The sequence below is a fragment of the Aspergillus caelatus genome (genome assembly GCF_009193585.1).
Source record: "Aspergillus caelatus strain CBS 763.97 unplaced genomic scaffold BDV27scaffold_102, whole genome shotgun sequence".
In the NCBI taxonomy this organism is placed as follows: domain Eukaryota; kingdom Fungi; phylum Ascomycota; class Eurotiomycetes; order Eurotiales; family Aspergillaceae; genus Aspergillus; species Aspergillus caelatus.
Window position 1 is genome coordinate 86,546 of NW_022475365.1, and position 21,819 is coordinate 108,364.

A 21,819-nucleotide genomic window follows, 5' to 3' on the forward strand; every position below is an offset into this window, starting at 1 on the left:
TGAGATTAGAAACTATGTAACAAATGCGCAAGGGGGTATTATTTAATTCTTTCCCATCCACTCATGTATAATCATAACCATAAAAAACAGGTAGGAACAGAATCACGAATGACGATATATAGGGTTCGAGATAGCTACTAAAAAAGAAAAGAAAAAGGGAGAGAAGGGGTATAAAGAACAGGAAACTGCGGTATGAGGATGGATATAAGGAAGTAAAGGAAAGAAAAACGAAAGGAAATGAAGTTTATGCGAGCTGCCTCTCCAAGCTGCGCGGTGGGGTCAGGATGGGCATTCCTCGATAAGGGGTGGAGACCTCTCGAGCTCGGCTGGGGTGCGCCGGGCCCATACTAGGGTCCTCTAAACGTAGACGTCCGATACCAACTGGAAGCTCCTCTGGTAGTGGGAGCGGAGCGCGATATCTTGGGTTTTGAGGTTCAAAGTGGGAGGAGCCGGGCGTGGGATACGAGAAAGACTCATGTGGATAGCCTGGTAGACTGACATATGTCGCGTCCAGGGTGCGGGCAATGTCCTCTAACATGACTTCCATCGGGGCGATGTATGCCGTGTGGCTTTTCTCTGACCAAGCTAGGACGTGGCCGCATACTCGACCGGTTGACTTTTCGAAGACCCAAGCTCCCGAGTCGCCGGGAACTAGAATAAGTTAGAGAGGATATCCAACGCAACCAGGGCTCCTGGGTATGCTTACTTACCACCGAAGTTCCCGTCTACACAGAAACTCGTCGAGAAAGTCTGTCGGCCGTGGAGTTTTACAATTGTCATTGCTCGAGATATCTGCCCAGTTTGCAAGCCGCTGGTTCGACCGCAACAATGAACTTTCAAGCCACCAAGATCTTCTAGGCGTGCAATATCGTTCAAATAAATGGTCTCAGTCTGTTGCATAGGACGTTGACTGAACACTATGTTACGGGCATCGATCCGATCATCGTTAATCTTGATCAAGGCCCAATCAATTTCATGTTTGATGCCTTTGCGTGTCCAGCGTCTGACACCAGAAGAAGCATGGACAAACCCAAGAGAGTGAGAAGCTAGATGTTCATCGTCACGATCTTCGGGACATGGGAAAAAATCTTCATGGACGTCATCGATCGCTGGCTGGGTGACGAACAAGGGTGGCTCGTCGCCTGGATCAATACCAGCCGTGTCACCTACTGAGGCCGAGTCTTCATCCTCATCAATGTCAAATGCGTCTTCATCTGAGGAGAAGCCATCGGAGAGGTTGAAGTCGTCGTAAGTTCCTTCTAGGCTAAGGGAAATGGAATTATCGTCGCCGTCCTCATCCTCTGAGATCTCAAGTTCAAGTTCCGACGGATTTTCATCACACCAGCTGTACATGAACTCTGCTTCCTGGGGTGCAGGGTCTCGAGGCCAGTTCCCTGCCGACCGGAGAGGAGCACCGGGATCTTCATCGTCGCCGTCTTCCTGATCACTGGGCGACTCCAACATATGATGCACGGTCATACCGTACGGCATTCCGTCCACCAGAATGGCCCCACCATAAGTTACCGGAGGTAAGTGCTCTTCATTCATGAAGGCACCTATGGAGGCACCGCAGAGAGGCCGGGGCTGATAGCAAGGATTTGGGTCCGGATGAAAAGATGCAGGCACGTCGGTTCTTTCCGGACCAGATTTTGCTGGCCTACGACGTTTCTTCCGAGGGACTTTTGAGCGTTGAATGTCGCCCCGAAGAACGATCAAATCCCAATCCTCCCGATCGAGAACGAAGTATTTTTTCAAGGCAGCCCTGACCTTTTTCGCGCTAGCACACGTCACGCAGATTGTCGTCCTGGCACTTTCATGAGCCTCGCCTGTCATCATGAGAGTGACACTGCACGACTCGGATGAGTCTTTTAATATTTTTTGGAGGAGTTTTCTCAACCGAGGTAACATTTGAAAGTTCCATTCGTTGAGATGCTCCTGAGGTATTTCAACATTGGTGAGTTTCTTAAACGTTCTCTTCCGCACTTTCCTCTCGTCTAAGCCCATCTTTTCTCTTATTAGCTTCATTTCGGCAGTGGGAAGCGTGGCAAACGGTTCGGTATATGGAACAAAAGGCTTGGGAGTGGGGTTATAGTCCTTGACAGGCTCTTTCGTAGCCGCGGGCTCGGATCCTGGAACAAGAGCAAGTGGGAGGCAATCGTCCAGCTCCTCAGCTCCGGGTGCCGAGAAAAGATCGATCCTGCAGCAAGACCAAACGATCTTGGACATAGTGTATATGAAGTTCATGGAGAACGAGAAGATACTCTCAGGCTCGGACAGATCTAGCACAGGATAGTGAAATGTCTGAGGAATCCTGAGGTTAAAATCATCGAACGGTTGGGTTGAAAGATGGAAGTTGGGTGCGTCTAGACAGAGCTGTACCACATGAAGGTATGCGCTACCGCACTTGGGACCCAGCTTCCGAAGATAAACATTCTCTATTCTTTGTTTGAACATAGAGTTGTTGTACTTCATCTTCCACAAACGGCTGATAGGCGTCCATAGACCGATTTCCATCAATACCAGGCCAAGCGAGTAAAGGTCATATGCCCAGGAAGCGTCATCTCCCAGAGACCTCTTATCATCTGGGTGACGATACATGCTAGATGAAAGAGGTTCAGGTGATGAACTGGTCCCGGAAAACTGAGCGAACGAGGTCAGGTAAGGACGTCGTAAGTTCTCTGTGAGCCCAACTTCATCGGTATTTGAGTTTGTCAATCCAGGGAAGATAAGAACATTGCTGCTATTAATATTTCCGTGCACAAGGTTCTGGCTCCGCAGTTGTAAAACGGCCATTAAAAGGTCATAAGCCAAGCGAAAACGAGTTTCTAGGTTGGGGACGTGATACTCTTCACCCGACTCAAAGAGCGACAACAAAGGCTTGGGCTTTAGCCCGTTCAAGAGATCGGTAGGGTTGTGCAAGAAGGGAAAGTAGTCAACCGGCATCTGATAGATAAAGGCGTATCGGGAGTTTGGCATATCAACATAGTAGCCGAGAAACTTCAATAAGCCCAGATGGGAAACACGGGCGTTTTGGACAAGCTGGTCAAGTGTCTGATGCACATGGTCCAACCGTTGAATTCCTGGTGCTGTAGATGCCCCCGAGTTTTCAAGCATCATGGGAGTAAACTCAACCAGAATGGTCACAGTAGAATCTTTCGTACCCCGCAGAAAAGGTGATGCTGATGTCTTCATGCGCCCAATGGCTCGCGAATTGGTGGAGGCGGCTACCATTTCGTAAGGCGGGGGGCTATTGTCGTGGGATGCTCCGGACAGCTGCAGAGCCGAACGATCAATAATGTAGTGGTTGGTAGTTTGGGATATCTTGCTTAATGACTTATCGAGTTGTGGCTTTTCGAGGGTTGAGGCGGGGCGATTGGGAAACGGTGAATATTCAAATGTATCAAGCTGTGTTTTGGGGTGTTTGGTGTCTATAGAGGCGCCATGATATGATTTCGAATCCGGGAAAACAGTGTAAATAGTATCCTCTGCTGTTGACCCAGGGTATTGTCGTGAGCGGGCCTTGGTAGCCGACTGCCCACTAGAGGTCATGTTGCGTCGCGAGCGGGACAGGTCATAAAGGGTATCAATGCAAGCCGTTAGGTCGGCGAGAAGGTGCTTAGACCGATTGATATCTTCGTCAGTCCAGTGCGTCTTAAGTGGCAGACTACTAAGACCATCTTTCGAAGGTGGGTCTGACCGAGCGCCTTTGGGGGGTAGGTCGGAAGTGCCTGCATGCTGAATGCGTTCTGCTTCATTGAGAAGCTCTTGAATAGAAGACATGACACTGGCAACAACATCGCTGTAGCCAGCTTGTGTTAACGATTCATCGATGTCATTCGGCTGCGCAGCGCTGGCGTCGCTCCAATCTAGACCCCATGCCAGAAGCCTGTCTCTTTGTGTTCGAAAACTCCGGTGAAGAGCAACTAGTTCCGGATCGTCAACAGCTTTTGAAGCAGTCGTTACACTCTCGCAAGAGGTCTTGGTATCTGTATACATCTTGGTAAGGCGTCGCTGGAGGTACGAACCTCCATGACGGAGAACGGACATCTTGGCGCGCAGGCTGTCCGGGACGAATTGTAAGATTTAACAGGGATTCAGAGCATGGGCAGATAACACGCTGCCGTTACCAGTGACAATGCATGATCTCAAAAACTGTTGTTGCTAGGAGTGTTTGGTCGCGCAGCTTCAACAAATGTTCAGTAGATATCAAAGTCGAGGGGCAAAGAGCGACAGGAGGAATAAGAATAGATTGAAGGTGGGCAGGAATTCTGTTGCCTAACCAATAGGGAGTGGCGAGTGCAGTAAAGCCTCCATCGCCAAGCCACAAGTCCGCGCAAGCTTGGCGCATCACGTGGCAGGCAGCCGCGATTCCCAGGCTCCAGGTGTATACGTCAATGATTGGCCATTTCCCTAGCAGTGGCGCATGCATGACATCCGTGCATCGCCTGCACAAGCCACATCCTTGCCTGTTTCAGAGTATTAAGCTCATCATACAGATTAGCTAGGTAGATCTTTCATGGTTCAAGTCAGTCTGGGAGATTTTGGATAGGTAATTGCTTGCCTTCGATGAATGGAGTAACAGTGTTCAGCAAGTCATTTAAGTGTTACAGGGTAATATACTACCTATGTATACACCAGATCAATCATACCTTTAGTTGATCATGGTACACCCGACTAATCTTATCTAGTCTGTAAAGTATGTACATACCGAACCTTACATTTCCAAATACAATACAATAAAAAATGATCTATTATGCAATCTAGTAAGGGATGTACTCTATATGGAAGAGAACGAGCTCTTTTCTTTTGAAAAAGGGAAAAAAAAAAAAGGCGGAAGAAAGAAAGCAAGAAAAACAACAGAGGGTTTGCTAAGACCCACTTGGGTGGATACCCACATACTCCGTAACAAAATGGACCAGGCAGCCATAAAGTAAATATACAACGTGAATGTAATCGGAAGCGAAAAAAAAGGTTTATTCATCAGTCATAGAATGTACACGAATTGAAGAACTCAAAAAAAATTGTTTTCAAAAGTTTTTGTACTTTAGCCAACATCAGATCACCCCGTGATCACTCGTCGGGGTACACCGACATCTTTCGCCCGCTTTTCGCGGAAGTTATGAAGGCGCTCTCCAATTAGGTAAACATCATCACGGATGTTGACCCTCCATTTCTCCACCTGTTGATTTATGAGGAAACCAATCCAGAACAGCAAGCTCAGAAGCAATGTAAGAGGATATGCATAACGGTAGACCTTGAACTGAACCTCGGGGGTGGAATAAAATACGGTCGAATTGACCAGAAATCCGCCCAACAACGGCAAGGCAACCGCGATTGCCGTTAAGAGTATGACTGGAAGTAGTAAAGCTCGCGTGGCGAGCTTGACATTGGGCTTCAGCCAACCATCGCGGAAAATGCCATTGAGAGCGGCCGCGGGACGAGACGTGGAATACCAGAGTACGAATTTGATTGCCATTTGGACATAAAGTACTCCGATAGTCCAGTCCTGCACAAAATGGATAATGTGTGTCTGTGCACCATCCAGGTACGTATGCACGGGAACCAACACGTAAAGCTCCATTACCAGAGCGAATAGTGACGGTAAGAAGACTGAGAACGCCAAAGCGATGTAGGCGAGCCGAAGGGTATTGGCTACAGCGCCAGCCAACCCGAGACAAGCCTGGCGAGGAGACTGTAAGTATGGCCTAAAACGGTCCTTCACCGCAGCAAAGCTGGTGTGACAGTACAGCGCAAGATAGGCAGCGCTACCAACTATGCAGATGCCTGCTGAGAAGGCATAGATGTCGTTCACAGGTCGGTTGGGGAAGTGCGACGACATCATTCTCCGGCCGACGACCAATGGAATAATTGTGACGCCTACGCCAGTAGCAGCCGCGAACACCCATATCGAGAAAATGAATGCGGCAATCCGCGTTCGGAAAAAGGGGGGAACGTAGACCTTCGTAAACATGGGATTCGCTCGGCTGTGTAGTCCCTCGTTCGTCTCGGGAAGGCCATCGATCCTTTCATTTGACTCTGACACCTCCAGAAACACGGAATTACCCTTAGGAATCCGGACCTGATCAGATGCAGGGGCGCGGACAAATTTACCATCCCGAACAAAGTAGGTATCAATATGCTTGTCATCAGCGTCACGTCGCTGTTCTCCATTTTTTACAGGGTGACCAGTATCTCCTTTTGCCCGCGATAGCATAGCCCACCAAGACCGTCGTACATGGTAACCTTCCTCATCGGGCTGCCTCTCATTGAAAAAGAAGTTGGTCAGTCGTAAGAAGCGTGCGCACTTATGGAACCACCAATTGTAGAGACCATGCAATCCGTCCGAAGGTTTGATTGATCGAATCACAAGCGGCATGAGGAAGTTGTAGAACAGGAGATCGACGGGGAATTCTAGGACTGGCATTGTGGCAGACCAATGGATAGGGAGCACATCGTCGAATGCATAGTACAAACCCCAGACGACACCACCAAGGCAAATAATGACTAGAGCGCCATACACAAGAGCACTGAATGCAATCTTGCGTAGTTGGGTGGTGATACTACGCTCTAGAACATCGCGCACGGGATGAAAGGTCGGATCGTCAGGATCGCGAATAAAATCTATGAAATGCTGTGAGTAGACATCATCGAAACGTAGGGGAGGTCGAGCTTACAGAGAACACCACTTCTCATGATTTTCCTGCACATGGACACAAAAAGAGCAAAGTGAAACATGTAACAGGTGCCAATGAACCAATGCACAAACAATGACGTAAGTGGGGACGACGATGTAAATTCAAGGCGCGATGCAATGGTAGCGTTCTCAAAGAGAGGTAACAATGCGGCATCAAGTAAAGTACCGCAATACAACGGGAAAACGATCATCTCAATCCCGATGATCAAGATGACTTTCATAACCCCACCAGCTTGATGCAGAACGTCGGCAACTATGCCTTCGACCCTCTGCCCTCTGTCCGCACCAGATAGCAGGCCAGTGATACGAAGGTACAGCAGACCCAAAGCTGACGCTAAGAGATAGCCCATTAAAATGGCAATGACCCGATCCTTGGTGCCCCATACGGCCAGTTCGTAATCCACAGTTATGGCACTTGAAGTTAATCCCGTCATGCTTGCATTAAACCACTTTGTGTTGGAAGAGAAGAGTACTTGGTTCCCAAATTTATAAAGTTGACCGCGAGCCTGGGGTATTACACTGATGAAATCGACAATTCCGTGTTTGAACGACTGGGAATCAGGCACTTCAATAGCAAGTAACTGGAGTGGGAAGTCGTACAACACAAATTTGCCTATTCCAAAGCATAGCCGAAACAAATTGGTGACACGCTCTTCATGTATCTTCAGTGCTTGGTGAGAGAGGACAGAGAACATGGGAACATCCGACTCATTGAACACAAAGAAGGAACTAATCACGTTGCCTAGCCGATGACTGCTGGCATCAATGAGCGAAAGTGAAGCGGTGGTTATAGACTTTGTCTGAGGAATCCAGTCACCCAGAGGAAGCAGAGCACTAAGGGGACTCAACAACAGTTTGACGATAAGACTGACCCCATACATGACATATCCCAGGATGCCAATTAAAGTGTCAAGTGTAACATCTGCAAAAACTGATACTGCCGTCATCGGGACGCCAAAGACCAGTTGTATAGGGTTGGCTAGAAGGACGAGGGCGATTTTACCCCAAAGATAAGGCAGCCAAATTCCGACGGAAACTGTGAATGATATAAGCAGCGCGCTGAATACACCATTCTGTAGGAGACCGAATATCGGACCCTGCATCCCAATGAGTTCTAGAATCCCCTCTAGGTCATCACCGTCCTCGACAGCGTCAACATCGTTCCCGTCGATTCCGGCATCCGCAAAGATCCCTTGATTATCCTGTGCGCCGGCATTGGCAAGGCGTCGATTGTTTTGCAAGGGCACAAAGGGTTCTTCCAATGCAGGATCCTCAACTACGTGTTCCTCATCCGGTTGTGGGCGTTCTTGAGCCTGATCATCAGGCGTGATGTCGGCCCAGAACCAGTCAAAGAGCTTGGTAACCAAATTCCTAGGAGGCGCAGGGTTGGGATGATCCGTCTGTGTTGGCGCCGGCACGTTTGCAGCTGGTTCCTGGTTCAAATTGGCAGTGTTGTTTGCACTTGAGGGGTCATCAGAAGTAAATTCCTGGACAGCCCCAACCAAGTCATTTGCTGACCTACGAGCATCTGACTGCGGCTCCCGATCCTCTTCGCTTCCAGGTTCGAGTTCCGGGAAATCGAAAGCGAAGTCAGTGTGCAACTGGTCCATAGCAGTATCATTTCTAGCGTGTGGGCTCGCGATATCCCAGGGCCGACCAACAGGAGTTGACGACTGAGATCCAGTGTTCCAGTGAGGATCCGGTAGCGATGGACCTGCGGAAGCGATTGTGTTGAGCCTTGTAGGCTCCGAGTCTGTCTCGCCCGGACGCGGGACATAACTAGATGGGCCTGGGGAGCTTTGGTTATGAGGCCAGGATACTATAGGACTATCACTGCGCTGAAGCTTTGTCATGGCTGTGACAATCCAGCCGAGCTCATCCTGACGGCCCTCTTCGTGTATGATTCTTAGGACCTGTTCAGGGTCACCGTGACCACGTGACCAGAGGTCCCTGAAGGTCTCGACGCCTGGCCAGGTTTGATTGATCTGGGAGGCTGATTCCGCTGCAAGATCATTGCTCGATTCATCGTCATCGCTCTCAAGATTCCGACGGAAGGAAGCCGATGTACTGAGTTCATCCACAAACGCCATATCATCATCCCGAGCCGACATGTTCCTAGAAGGGGAGTCCGCCTCAGCTACAGCGTGAGGGAAGGCATCGTCAGCGTGACCGAAGCCATCTTCATGGCCGTGAGCTTCCTGTTCCTGCGGTTCGTCGTCTGGATGTAGATGTCTATGATCTCCTAGGCGAGGATTTTCGTCCACAGGATTTGGTCGATTATTCGCTATTAGCTGGACAGCCGCTTCTCGTTCTCCATCGGCGATATTGGCCATCGGTTGTTGCTGGACAACCCATTCACGGATCAGGAAAATTAAAATAAAGGATATCACAACAAGCAACGTAATTAATTGGCCCTCCAATGTGTCGATAAGAATATTGTTAATCGTGGGAGACGGTGTCATATTATTCAAAAATTTGACGTCAGACAGCCACGAGGGATGCCGCTGTTTATAGAACCCTACCGTTATATTTGAAGTCCTTCCGGTTGTTGAACTGGAACTTGAGGACATCGCCGGAAAGAAAAGGGCAGAAAATGATTTTTTGACAATGGTGAGTAGTAGCGGCTCGCCTGATGAGAAGCTAAACATTGACGATGGCGGTGACGGCATAGACTGCGTATCGGCCGTGTTTGTTTCAAATGTAGAGGCCAGGGCTGAGCTTGTCGCAACACCTGCACCATGAAGCGAAGCAGTGCTGTTTGCAATTACTTGAGAAAGGCGTTCCTGGGTCGGTCCTTGCATAGCGTTATCCCCACCGGACCAGCGGCCATCTGCAAGCCAGAACAGTGCTCGCCAGATCGCCCTCATGGACCAGGGTAACCATCCAAGCCAGACGAATGCAACAAGAACGAATCGCAGCCATGTCACCACGGTGCGAAAGCTATGAACCAACAATTGCTTCAGGAATAGTGGCGTTGGCAAATCCCGAGGCATGTTTGGGTCGTATAGCTTTGTAAAGCGGAACGGTGTTTTGCACAGCTCACAATGCTTCTTCTGTGAGTGTGATAGCCACTCCACCAAGCATGCCTGGTGGACAAATTTGATACTACCACTGCATTTGCAAGGGTAGAACAGTTGTTCTTCTTCCGTACCTTCGCCCCGACATATTCGGCAAGTATCAGGTTCTTCCAAGTCCCTTTCCTTTCCTCTGTAATTTGTAGCGTACGCTGGGTCATTCATCACGTCTGGAAAAGATGGTGCGGCGCTTCCTGCATAGTCGAAGCGTTGATCGGTCGGGGGTTCCATGATTTCGACAAGCTTGAGTCGACGATCCGATCGTCATTAAAAGCGATAACAAGATACCATGTCTATAGTTTCCCCGAGTCGCAAAGTGACTAGGAGTGAGATATGAGGCCGGCGAGCTAGGGTACCTATGCTAAGTCCCCTTACCCTCGAAAACAAAGAATATTTGAGAAATGATGACAAGCATCGATGTCAGTTTACCATAGGAGATGATGACTCAGCACTGGAGACGCCACATATTGTATCACGTGGGGTTACAGTATGTTACAGCTAGGGACAGAGTTGATAACTACCGGTGAGGTACCCTAGTGTAACATGTTGTAAGACGGCAGATGGGCTGAACTAAACGATGACCTCACTTCAGCCTTCGTGCATTTATCCTGAAGTCCCTGTTAGTTTGATGCTATTGTGGTTGAACTTTCTTCGAGCAATTTTTACGTATTGGGATAAACCAGCTCTTTATTGACTGTATTTATTGGTTTCTACGAAGTGCATCATATTTCACCAAAAAAACACGCGCCAAGACCTGGACCTTCGTCGCGTAAGAGTCTTGTTGAACTTAGCGAAGGGCTAGGTTATCGAGTCTAGCCTCCGGTTCCAATTTCTGCTGAAACACAGACGGTGTGGCTCCGTGATGCAATTGCGATGATCTAGAGAGCTCCGGCAAGTTGTTCGAGTCCTGTAATCATTTGAATTATACGCGCGACGGCACGCAAGCGCTAGCATCTAGCGACTCAAAACAGACTCCAATTACCGAGGCGAGGTCACCAGCGATGACCACCTCAGATAGCGGGCATGCCTCAGAAGGCATTGTTAAGGATGTGGGAAATAAAGCGGTCCAACCAAAATCTAGAAACACAAATATTTTCCGATGGACGCTCGGATTGGTGGTGCGGTATGCTTGCATTCATGTCTTGGTATAGTTTTTACAGCCACGATCTGACAAACAACCTATTAATTTAGGCTTTGTATCTGGTATATATTGCTCACCCCATTTTTCCGATGCCCGGCTCAACTATCGGATTTGAACGAGTCCTCTCCGCGAGTCTGCAAGCCGTATCTCGTCGCCAGATCCTATGTTGAGCCCCACCTTCTTCCATACTACAACACTTACGGCGCGCCTTACATTGAGAAAGCCCGTCCGTATGTGGTGGTTCTCAATGAGAAGGTTTATACTCCTGCCGCGGATGCCGCTAAGCTTGGCTATGATAAATATGGTGCACCTGCTTTGGACCAGGCTTATGCTTACGGATCCAAGCAGTGGGAAAAGCAAGTTGCGCCTCTTCTACAATCCGCAAAGGATGGTGCGAGCGAGTTGTATGATGCCGAGGTAGCACCTCAAGTCCGAAGGGTCACGGCAGCGGTGTCGCCTTACTATCAGAAGGCGAACTCCGCCTTTGAGACAACATGCGTTGGTTATATTCAACCTTTCCTTGCTCGGACAAGACCCTTCATTGGAAAGACATATACCTCTGGTCAGAATGTTCTAACAACTACGGTCATGCCCTATGCTCAAACGTCATGGTCATCCGTTATCTATTTTGTGAACAGCTGGCTGTGGCCACAAGTTACCGGTCTTTACTCCGAAAATGTTGAACCTCAATTAGTCAAAATCGGGCAGAGGCTAGCCAGCTATCGTGAGGGAAAGCAGCTGCGCAAGGTTGTGGATGAGGTCAACAAGTGAGTTTTTGATCCTACCGAATACCCTCAGTTGGCTGACCTCGAGTGCCTCAAGCTCTTCGGAACGACAGGCTAGTGTTGTTCCCACATCATCAGAAGCCAGCAAAACCGAATCATCTTCCACAACTTCTACAACTGTGGTTGCATCCACATCTCGCGCATTGTCCCCTACAGAATTGGCAGCACAAACTCGGGAGAAGATCGAGTCAGACCTGCGGACCTGGCAGGAAAAGTTTTCAGTGGCTGCTGATAAGGGTATCGAAGATCTTGAAGAGCGCCTATACGAGCTTGCCGGGGATTATGTAAATGGCGGGGCCAAGTATCATGGGGAGAGCCTTGTAACGGCTCTGGGAACCGCTGTGGAACACGAGCTCTCGGCTGTCAAGCTTCGTATAAGCGAGTTGACTGAGGCTTTGCCTAATGAATATTCTCCCGCGGAGCAAACGGCGCAAAGTGAACTTCTTAAGGACATCAGACAAGCCGCAGTCATCATTAGGGATCGCGCTCATGCTATCCGAGAATGGCACAATTCATTTGATCAGGAATTAGTGCACCGTGTCTCTGCCACAGTAAATTCTACCCTAGATGTGCTTGACAGTGTGCGTGACCTGGGGCTTCAGGAAATAGGGATGCGCTGGGCTTGGATGGATGGTGTTACCTACAAAGATTGGGCAAGGTATCATGCACTGAAAGCACAGTTTGAAGATTGGAAGGGTAAATTCCGGGAGGTTGGCATGCGTCATCCAAAATTGGAAGATGCCAGGGCACTCTCAGATGATATCTTATCTCGTGGAATGGATACCGCCGAAGCTGCCGCGAAAGAGCTTTCCAGGCTGAAAGATGTCGGTAGATGGAAGATTGCGGCTCGGGAAGTAAGTGACAACTTCGATACTAGGTCCGGCCCTCCTCCACGACGGCCAATGCCTAGTGAGCCGACTAAACCCGCTCCCCAAGAGCATACCCTAGATACAGACTCTGCATATCACGAAGCTTCAATGCAGCATGAAGCCGGCAACGCTAGCTCAGCAGCACAGGGTATTGCGGAATCCGAAGACCAAGCGCTGGGCCTTGACGATGCACCTATAGCACATGACCAAGTCACGTCGGAGGGCGAGGAATCTTCAAGCGAAGAACTGGAGCCATCTGATGCTCGTGCGGAATCTGATAGTCATATAGAGACCGACCCACTCACAGCCCAGCAAACTGGCAGGGAGGAAGACACCACGAGATCCACCTGGGGCGTAGCTGCAGCTGAAGCTATGTCGAAACAAGGCGGAGCCGAATTCGAGGAAGTTCCCGAGAATATTCACAGTGCCTTAAATCGTGCTCGTGAAAACTATGCGGGAGCTGAAAGATCAGCTGGAGCGGGATCATCTAAGTCACTTGAGCAGGTGGCTCGCGACCAACTCGATGACACCGACAACCTTCATAAGCCGCAAGCACCAAGCCCTTCCAGCGCTCATTATGAAGCTATTGAAAACCTCGTCTCCGAGCTGCTCGCCGGCAAAGACCCTTCTTTTGCCCAGGACGTGATGGACAAACTACACGCTATTTATGGAACCACGCAATCCGAAGCACAGAGAGATTATGTTGCAAACGATAGGACGGCTTCCATTCCATCCTCATCGGCTACTAGCATGCCCGTTGGTGAAGACTCTGTAAGGGATAACTTTGAACAACCTGAAGGTTTTACACCTGTTGCGGAGTCTGCCACTAGCAGCGATGCTTACACCCCAAGCGAGCCTGCTTTTCCTTTGGAAAGCACAGAGGAACAGCACACAAGGACTGCTACCAACGAAGGCGACTTCATTCTGGACACCACCGAGACTGCTGCATATAGTATGCAGAACTCGGGCGACAGCCTTGAAGAGACACCTGTTAGAGACGATCTATGATCCAGAAGATACGCAAAGTTTGCTTGCTGCGAACCCAAATTCCGTGTGGATTGGAGAATATATGGTTCGGTGCAACGCGATACACTCATGAATGATATCCCCCTCTTTTATTCATTCCCACTAGCTTGATTATCCTATCAGATTGATCATGACCTTAATTATTCCCCACATAGTTTTCTGCGAGTATGTTTCGGTACATTATATTGCTGATTTTTTTTATGTTTGCGTATACTCCTGCAGCCTAATGATTGTTGTATGCACTAGCACACCAGTGGATTTGTAAGTCTATATATGTGCACATCATTATCGTACATTCATGTGAGAACGTAATTCAACACATTTTTCTTCATACTATGTATGCTCAACATTGTAAGATATTGTACCCAATTCTTTCATAACGAGGAGATCGCCCATACTGTACATGCAATAGTTGATTCCAGCAGATCATCGGTACTGTACTCTCTGGCCTCCCCTTTTCTCCATCTTCTTCTGCCTCTTACTCTCCGCAACAGCTGGTTCTGTTCCGCCCATTCCGGCAAGTCCGCTCTTCATCCCTGTGAAAGTGGTATATGCCAACCAGACGGAATACAAGGGCACCACAATCCACAACCACCAGGCCCGATCGCCAAAGACACAGACCGCGCCAATACAACCCCATGTCCAATACAAGACATCCCACATATATTCTGTTAAACCGGCTGCCCCAAGGTCCTCTCCAGGAGAGCGAAGAGAGCCATCAGCGGGATTATAGCGTGGACGGCCGAGGCGGTCCAGATAGAATTCGATAGCTAGAGTCGGACACGCAAGGACAATATAAGGCGTTAAAGAGCGTGGGCGGTTGAATATCCAGTGGAGAAGTAGGAAGACTGCATGAAGACAAAAAGTAGTGATATGGGTACGGAGTAAAAGGGAGGCATTTCGAGTCGCGAGAGTTTTTGCTGCTTTCTTGAGAGAGAGTCAGCCCTTTAGCTGCCATGGACATACGAGACAAACAGGGTATAATGGAATTGAGGGAAACAAACTTGTGCCATGTTGATCGGTCGTCCAAAGATTAGTAGTACTGAAGTATTAATTTCGGTCGTGTCGTTTGATGTGCTCAGAATGAATGTAGATAGTTGTAGATCGTAGCAATCGATAGCTCCTTGTAGATATTAGGTTATATATACAGAAACTAGGCCATTTCCCCTAATAGCGACAGATCAAGATCGAAGCTAGTGCGGAAGCTCAACGTGGTACTTTAGTTCGCTGGTGGAACTTTTTGGACTGACAGACGATTAGGGAATGGCGTTGCCCACCACAACCAGACAAGCGCCCGCGCCTCCACCAGCCACTGAAAGGTGGTGCATTGAACTGCCGCCCCAAAACATCTGATGGCTGAAAAGACATCGTGACGACAATCAGGATCGCCTCTGCCACATCCCACTGCATCTCTCTTGGCGAGACTTTGCTGACCCCGCGCAGCTCTCCTCTTTCAACTGTTCGACCATCATTCGCGACATGCAATTTACTCTCCTCTGAGTCTTAATCTGGCCCAAAGGGGCGTCACGAGTTGGCCGGACGTCATTCACTCTCCGAGACACGACCCTGTATAATATCGCGGGTAAAACAATTGAGGGATTCTGTGAAGGAAGCTATAGGGAAACGTCTCTCAGAGCGATACTATCACTCATTTCCCTCGGTCGGCGGTCCCCTGGCTATTAACACAACTTTGCATCCGCGCATCACAAAGAACCTTGTGGTTCCCTCGTCGCCGGAATTTCTATCAAAGAGCGCTAGGTCTCACGTACTGCCTACCAAATGCTTGCTCTTCTTGAGCCAACTTGCCCCTGATTGTTTCCTACCTATCTACTCGATCCTCCACCATCGTCACGACCGACACCGCGCCTTGTTCTTAAATCGCCAGATTTCTCCGTGCCCTCAAGCCTAAACATTCACACCCCAACATGTCGCCGTCGACATCCCATATATCGGGGCAGTTGAGGCAGCTAATATACTATCATCTTGATAACAATCTGATCCGAAATGCGCTATTCCTTGCTGGTCGTCTGCATGCCTATGAACCTCGAACATCGGAGGCTTCCTATCTACTCTCCCTATGCCATCTACTCAACGGGCAGATAAAGGCAGCTTATGATTACAGCAAGAACTTTGGGTCGAGGGGTACTCACTTGGGCTGCTCTTATGTGTATGCGCAGGCGTGTCTGGACTTGGGAAAGTATCTTGATGGCATTACGGCGCTGGAACGGAGCAAAAGCCTTTGGACTTCTAAGAATCATTGGAGTAAGCATTCCGTCCTTCGTTTCTCACTGTATACGTAGGCTAAATACTCTCGTCAATGTGGCTGAGGCTAATAATCTCCTGTCGAATGTATAGACAAACACAGCGAAACACGCAGGCAGCACCTACCCGACGCGGCCGCTGTTCTGTGCTTGCAGGGTAAACTATGGCACGCTCATAAAGACCTCAATAAGGGAGTAGAATGCTACGTCGAAGCTTTGAAACTGAATCCTTTTATGTGGGATGCCTTTCTGGGTTTGTGCGAGACAGGTGAGTTTTGGATGCCTGCCCTAGCATTGCACTAAAAAACTGATCGCCCTGTGAAGGTGTCAATATTCGAGTCCCTAATATTTACAAAATGAGCTCCGAACTACTTTCTGTTCTATCGTCATCACAGGAAGATATCGATCTCCCCCCTGACAAAGTTGTACCTGCAGGTGGGCCGTTGCAGGCTTCAGCAAATGTGAATCCCAGCCTGGACCCCTTTATGTCTGCCGCGTCCCGCAGTGATTCAGGCACTACACATGGAAGCTCTGCCTTATGGGAGAAATTAAACGGAAGCACAGTCAGTGTGGCATCGAATGGGACATCAACACCAGCTGTTCGGGAAGGAACAGAAACCCCGGGTGGCCAGAGCAGTGAGTCTGATGAATTTCGCGTGGCTAATGGGATTGGGGATACATCGTGGGAGCCTCCCTTAGCTCCGGCCAGAAAAAACCGCACTATTCAGTCGTTCGGGGCAGATCATGCAATGGATCCTCCGCCGAAAATGAAGCCTACGGGTATTAGACAAAGGACGAGAATGAGAGTTGAACAAGAGGAACAAACGACAACCCAAGTAGAAAAGGAATCTATGACGGGATCCAGAGTTGGCGACCGCAAACGAACGGTTTCCGGTCAGGTAGCTCATCCATCGGCACCAACAGAACCAGGAGCTCCTCAACGCCGCAGCGTACGTCTTTTCAACCAGATTAAGCCAACAACTAGCAAGCTCTCAACCACTGCATTAGGCACAAAGGATGGCAGGGAGCTCAAAAAGGTAAAAGCTACTGGTGCTAAGGGGCGTACTACGACAAGCACGAGTGTAGGTCGTGTTGTGAGCGGCAATAGGAAGCATGCCGGTGAGATACACGAGAGCGATGGGAAAGAACATCGTCCTGTATCGACTGTTCATAATGGGACTGCCAATGTTACCTCTAAAACCGCGACGATTGAAAAGTCGAAGTCCATTGAAGCCCTGACTTGGCTGTTGGAGCTTTTCTCAAAATTGGCTTCGGGATACTTTGCTTTGAGTCGTTATCGGTGTACTGATTCTATACAAATATTCAATGCGCTTTCTCAGGGTCAGCGAGAAACGCCTTGGGTTCTTTCGCAAATCGGGCGAGCGTACTATGAGCAAGCAATGTATTCAGACGCCGAGAAGTATTTCGTGCGGGTGAGAAACATAGCACCGTCCAGGTTGGATGATATGGAGATTTACTCGACTGTTCTCTGGCATTTGAAAAATGATATCGAACTAGCCTATTTGGCGCATGAGCTAATGGAGGTCGATCGTTTATCACCCCAAGCATGGTGCGCCATTGGCAATTCCTTCTCACACCAACGCGATCACGACCAGGCCCTAAAGTGTTTCAAGCGAGCGACACAATTAGACTCTCATTTCGCCTATGGTTTTACCTTGCAGGGACACGAATATGTAGCAAATGAAGAATACGATAAAGCTCTGGATGCTTATCGGCAGGGCATCAGTGCCGATAGCCGCCACTACAATGCGTGGTACGGATTGGGTACCGTATACGACAAAATGGGCAAACTTGACTTTGCTGAACAACATTTCCGTAACGCAGCAAGTATTAACCCTACAAATGCGGTGCTCATCTGTTGTATTGGTCTGGTCCTGGAAAAGATGAACAGCCCAAAGGCAGCTCTGATTCAATATGGACGAGCCTGTTCATTGGCACCGCATTCCGTCCTTGCTAGGTTCCGCAAGGCTCGCGCATTGATGAAACTGCAAGAGCTCAAATTGGCTCTAGCAGAATTGAAGATCCTTAAAGATATGGCCCCAGACGAAGCAAATGTGCATTATCTCTTGGGTAAACTCTACAAAATGCTGCATGATAAGGCCAATGCTATCAAGCACTTCACCACGGCATTGAATTTGGATCCCAAGGTAAGGGTCATATCAACGTTACACGATGGTGATAGGATCACTAACCCTTCTACCTTTAGGCGGCACAATACATAAAGGACGCTATGGAATCACTAGATGACGAAGAGGAGGACGATGAAGATATGGCTTGATTTCTACGGCTTTCCTTTCCCACCCCGGTCCCAAGCTTTCCTAAACATCCGCACATATGACATATTCTTTACCTTGCTCTCATCTGCTTCGGTTTCTCAACATTTGGTCTTGAGCCACGTCCCTGCTTGGGGTTCTAATTCATGACGGTTGGCGTTTTTCACTATTTTTCTCCTTTCTGGGTCAAATCTGCGTGAGCATCAGCATTACACGGGCGTTAACAGGCCGGTTGGGTAGAGAGTGCGTTTCCCAGCATCAGGCTCTCGAAAAGGTGTCCAGGCTCTTTGGTTCTGTACATTAGCGTGGGTTGGCTTTCTCGCGTTTTAACTGCGAATGAGACATGAAGACACCAGGCGACAGATTCGTGGACATATACCGTCTGTCGTGCGAGGCATTTTCATAATCAATTTATCTTTATGCAAACATTCTTTTTTACTCTGTACATTTGGAGGAACTCAACCGAGGTAAAGCCAGTAAGACGCTCATGAAATGCACTGTCACCTGCACATCAGGGAAGGGAAGGCGGTGAGCGGCCCAACAAAATTCGCCAGAAAAAGGCGGAAGTGGAAAGACCATTGTGTGGTAGTTCAGTTTCACTGCATTTGTCTACTTTATTGGGGTCCTTAATATTCCTAATGTTCTTCTTCTAAGTGTTCGTGGGAGTCTCTTCTTTCTATTAATATTTATATCGGCCATTGCCATGCCCCAACCGCTTCTGTGATTCTCCCGTGTACCCCTGCTGTTCCCGAGACTCTCTCGCCTGACCTCATCACAACTGGACAGTAGCAAGTAAGGATGTTCCTTTCTTTCCTTAGACAGCTTATATAGTTCTAACGCTCAACTTGGGGACTAGGATTTTTCTTATAGACAGCCTCTTGTTCTTCTCACCATGTCGTTCCTGTCCTACGTTGCCTCGGGCATTAGCTCGTTCGTCGTCGTCACGCTTTCACTTTTCACCCTTGGCCAGAAGATTCCCCGCGCAGCGTTCGTTGCTCGCTGCTTGGCCTCCTACGGTTCTCTTCTCCTATGTGCCACTTATGGCGTAATCGCTTCGATTGTCTTGCGCCTGGTCGGCTACGGACGGGTGTCGCAATGGGCCACCGCGCGCAGCTTCAAGTGGGTCATGCGGTATACAACCGGTGTACACTTTGACATTGTTGAAGGCCAGGAGCATCTCTCCACCCGGCCAGCGGTCTTTATCGGAAACCATCAATCGGAGCTGGATGTCCTCATGTTGGGTTCTATTTTTCCCCCGTACTGCAGTGTCACGGCCAAGAAATCGCTACGCCATGTGCCCTTCCTTGGTTGGTTCATGTCTCTTTCTCGCACCGTATTCATCGACAGGGCCAATCGCCAGACGGCTGTAAAGGCTTTCGACAGCGCTGCAGAGGAGATGCGCAACCACCGTCAGAGTGTCTTCATCTTTCCCGAAGGCACAAGAAGCTACTCGGACAAGCCGGGGCTATTGCCGTTCAAGAAGGGCGCTTTCCATCTCGCTGTGAAAGCCGGGGTCCCTATTGTTCCTGTTGTTTCTGAGAATTACTCGCATGTTCTGTCTCCCCGGCACTGGAGGTTCAATGCTGGTTCAATCCAGGTCAAAGGTACGCTTTTCCTATCCTTATCCCCTTTGAGCAAATGCATATGTGAACGAGACTGACACATCGTAGTCCTCCCTCCCATCAGTACTGAGGGTTTGACTGCGGCTGATGTCGATGCCCTGACTCAGTCGGCTCGCGAATCCATGCTCAAGACTCTACTCGAGATGTCCGAGAAGAACGATACCGAGGTTGACAACTCGCTTGCCAATGGTACCTCTACTGCCGTTGAGATCTGACTTCGTTGCATTGAGTTATGACAATAACCCTTTACTTCCTCGGCATCCCCTTCATCGAACGCCAGATCCCCGCATCATTGCACGAACAAGTTGAAACGCGACATGAGACATGAATACCGGGCGTTATTGTCCCTCGTACCACCCGCTAATAATCATTGTCTTCTGTTCTCCAGCACAGAACCCGTGACAGGACACTTCAATAAATTCGGTCTAGAAACAAGGGCCTGGGTTTTGCATTACTTGTAGACATGAGAAACAACTTGAGACAGAGCGGTCGGCCCCGATGAAACGTTCATTATAATCGCTTCCTATACCTCGTGGATAGGATCTTTTACCCCCAAGGTGTATATAATGTCATCCGTTCAGGAGTACCGGGGTTTCCCCCTCCCGTTGTATATCCTGGACCCATTCTGTATGTAGGCTACCAGATCAATAGAGCATATCCACTTGCTGTTCGAACCTTACGTGCATGTTTATATAAACGTAGAATTGCGGCACGACGTCAGCGGGGACGAAACTAAATCTATTTCAAACATTGGCAAACACCCGTCGCGCAAGGTCGTACATCTTTTTCGATGTCAATCTTCTCCAACCGCTGCCATGGATCTGCACCAGCTCTTCCACTTCCCCGCCCAATACCACCTCCTCTTGCCGCGGTAGCAATAAGATAATCCTTTTCAAATGCAACAACCTCAACTCTCACATCCTCCGCCTCCTTCCCATACAACCATGTTTTGACCCCAGTATACGGTTCACCCCAGGGTTGCACGTCCCGGACTGCGGGCTCCGGCGCAAGAACATTCGTGAACACCAATTCTCTCAACCACGGTGCCAATAACGCTTCCCCAGTCATCTTGATATATGCTTCTTTCAACGCCCAGTAGGTATAGAACAACCGGAACCCGTATTTCACAAGGCCGTCCTCGTCGTTACCAATATGTGAAGGCACTCCATGCAAGCTTTTGATGGTATCCAGCTCGCGCTGGGAGAAGACTTCAGAGAAAATACCGACGAACTCCTCCAATGCTTGCCTAGTTTCTGGGGTATTGCGGCGCTCGTTCACACAGGTGATGTCTATTCCTACTTGGGTTATAGTTTCGGGGGGTGTAGTGGTGGGATTGGTGTTTCTAATAACATTGGTAGGCGCAATCGAGTCATTGTTGCTTGACGGCGGCAGAATCGTCCCTGCGAGAGCTACCAGGGATGCTTGATGACTGACATTAAATTCAATGTTTGGAATTGGCTTGTCTGTAGCTGCAGTCTCGATGAAGCCTGTAGGGTTGAAGTAAGGCCGATGATGTGGTGCTGGCGTTCGGCTGATGGTAATTTGGCTCCATGGGATGCGACATATTCGGTGAATGAAGAGATATTTCAGGAGATTAGAGGCAAGGGACATATGCTTGTCTTTTAGGTGATAGAAACGTTTGGACGACTCCTGCTCTGATGGTTGGAGTGTTTCCAGTAGAGGGAGGGATGAGGTGGTTGCTGTTAGGTCCCGAGTGTCGATATACCACCGTACCATGTAATTGCTGGGCTCATCTTGTGATGATTGCATGTTTAAGGCGCTGGGGATGGAGTACTATGAAGCGGGGTGATGAGACGTAGAGCAGCTTTGTTGATAGACTGCCTTCAGTGCGGGGAATGTTTATTTGTGAAGTATACCGAGTATTTAGTAGAGCAAATAGTAGAATAGCTCAACCACCATCATAAATCCATGGTTATTAATGAATATGTCGAATTGTCTTCTTGATTAACAGAACACTCAGCTAGAAACAGAGATTCATAAATTCTCCGTACAGAATAAGCAGAGGTCACGTTTCTCAATTTGATCACCGTGC

General features: G+C 48.9%; 6 protein-coding genes across 6 annotated transcripts; 3 read left to right on the forward strand and 3 right to left on the reverse strand.

Moving 5' to 3' along the window:
* Window positions 1–84: 84 nt before the first annotated feature.
* On the reverse strand, window positions 85–4,191 carry BDV27DRAFT_2990 (uncharacterized protein). The gene is made up of 2 exons (XM_032076258.1): window positions 711–4,191; window positions 85–651 (listed from the first exon to the last, which is right to left on the reverse strand). The coding sequence occupies exons 1-2, from the start codon at window positions 4,045–4,047 to the stop codon at window positions 245–247; spliced, it is 3,744 nt and encodes a 1,247-aa protein (XP_031926985.1). The 5' UTR covers window positions 4,048–4,191; the 3' UTR covers window positions 85–244.
* Window positions 4,192–4,868: 677 nt separating this feature from the next.
* BDV27DRAFT_2995 (E3 ubiquitin-protein ligase SSM4) lies at window positions 4,869–10,145 on the reverse strand. Its single transcript, XM_032076260.1, has 2 exons — window positions 6,675–10,145; window positions 4,869–6,621 (listed from the first exon to the last, which is right to left on the reverse strand). Exons 1-2 carry the CDS (start codon window positions 9,997–9,999, stop codon window positions 5,060–5,062), a joined length of 4,887 nt encoding a protein of 1,628 aa, XP_031926986.1. The 5' UTR covers window positions 10,000–10,145; the 3' UTR covers window positions 4,869–5,059.
* Window positions 10,146–10,323: 178 nt separating this feature from the next.
* Window positions 10,324–13,913, forward strand: BDV27DRAFT_3007 (uncharacterized protein). The gene is made up of 3 exons (XM_032076263.1): window positions 10,324–10,891; window positions 10,960–11,676; window positions 11,732–13,913. The coding sequence occupies exons 1-3, from the start codon at window positions 10,770–10,772 to the stop codon at window positions 13,569–13,571; spliced, it is 2,679 nt and encodes an 892-aa protein (XP_031926987.1). The 5' UTR covers window positions 10,324–10,769; the 3' UTR covers window positions 13,572–13,913.
* A 1,344-nt stretch (window positions 13,914–15,257) lies between these two features.
* Window positions 15,258–18,364, forward strand: BDV27DRAFT_3011 (anaphase promoting complex subunit bimA). Its single transcript, XM_032076264.1, has 4 exons — window positions 15,258–15,851; window positions 15,945–16,118; window positions 16,175–18,018; window positions 18,078–18,364. Exons 1-4 carry the CDS (start codon window positions 15,515–15,517, stop codon window positions 18,147–18,149), a joined length of 2,427 nt encoding a protein of 808 aa, XP_031926988.1. The 5' UTR covers window positions 15,258–15,514; the 3' UTR covers window positions 18,150–18,364.
* A 373-nt stretch (window positions 18,365–18,737) lies between these two features.
* Window positions 18,738–20,440, forward strand: BDV27DRAFT_129313 (1-acylglycerol-3-phosphate O-acyltransferase SLC1). Its single transcript, XM_032067162.1, has 3 exons — window positions 18,738–18,936; window positions 19,001–19,748; window positions 19,815–20,440. Exons 2-3 carry the CDS (start codon window positions 19,037–19,039, stop codon window positions 19,979–19,981), a joined length of 879 nt encoding a protein of 292 aa, XP_031926989.1. The 5' UTR covers window positions 18,738–18,936; window positions 19,001–19,036; the 3' UTR covers window positions 19,982–20,440.
* Window positions 20,441–20,475: 35 nt separating this feature from the next.
* Window positions 20,476–21,795, reverse strand: BDV27DRAFT_3032 (4'-phosphopantetheinyl transferase family protein). The gene has a single exon (XM_032076273.1). The coding sequence runs from the start codon at window positions 21,534–21,536 to the stop codon at window positions 20,505–20,507; it is 1,032 nt and encodes a 343-aa protein (XP_031926990.1). The 5' UTR covers window positions 21,537–21,795; the 3' UTR covers window positions 20,476–20,504.
* Window positions 21,796–21,819: the final 24 nt, after the last annotated feature.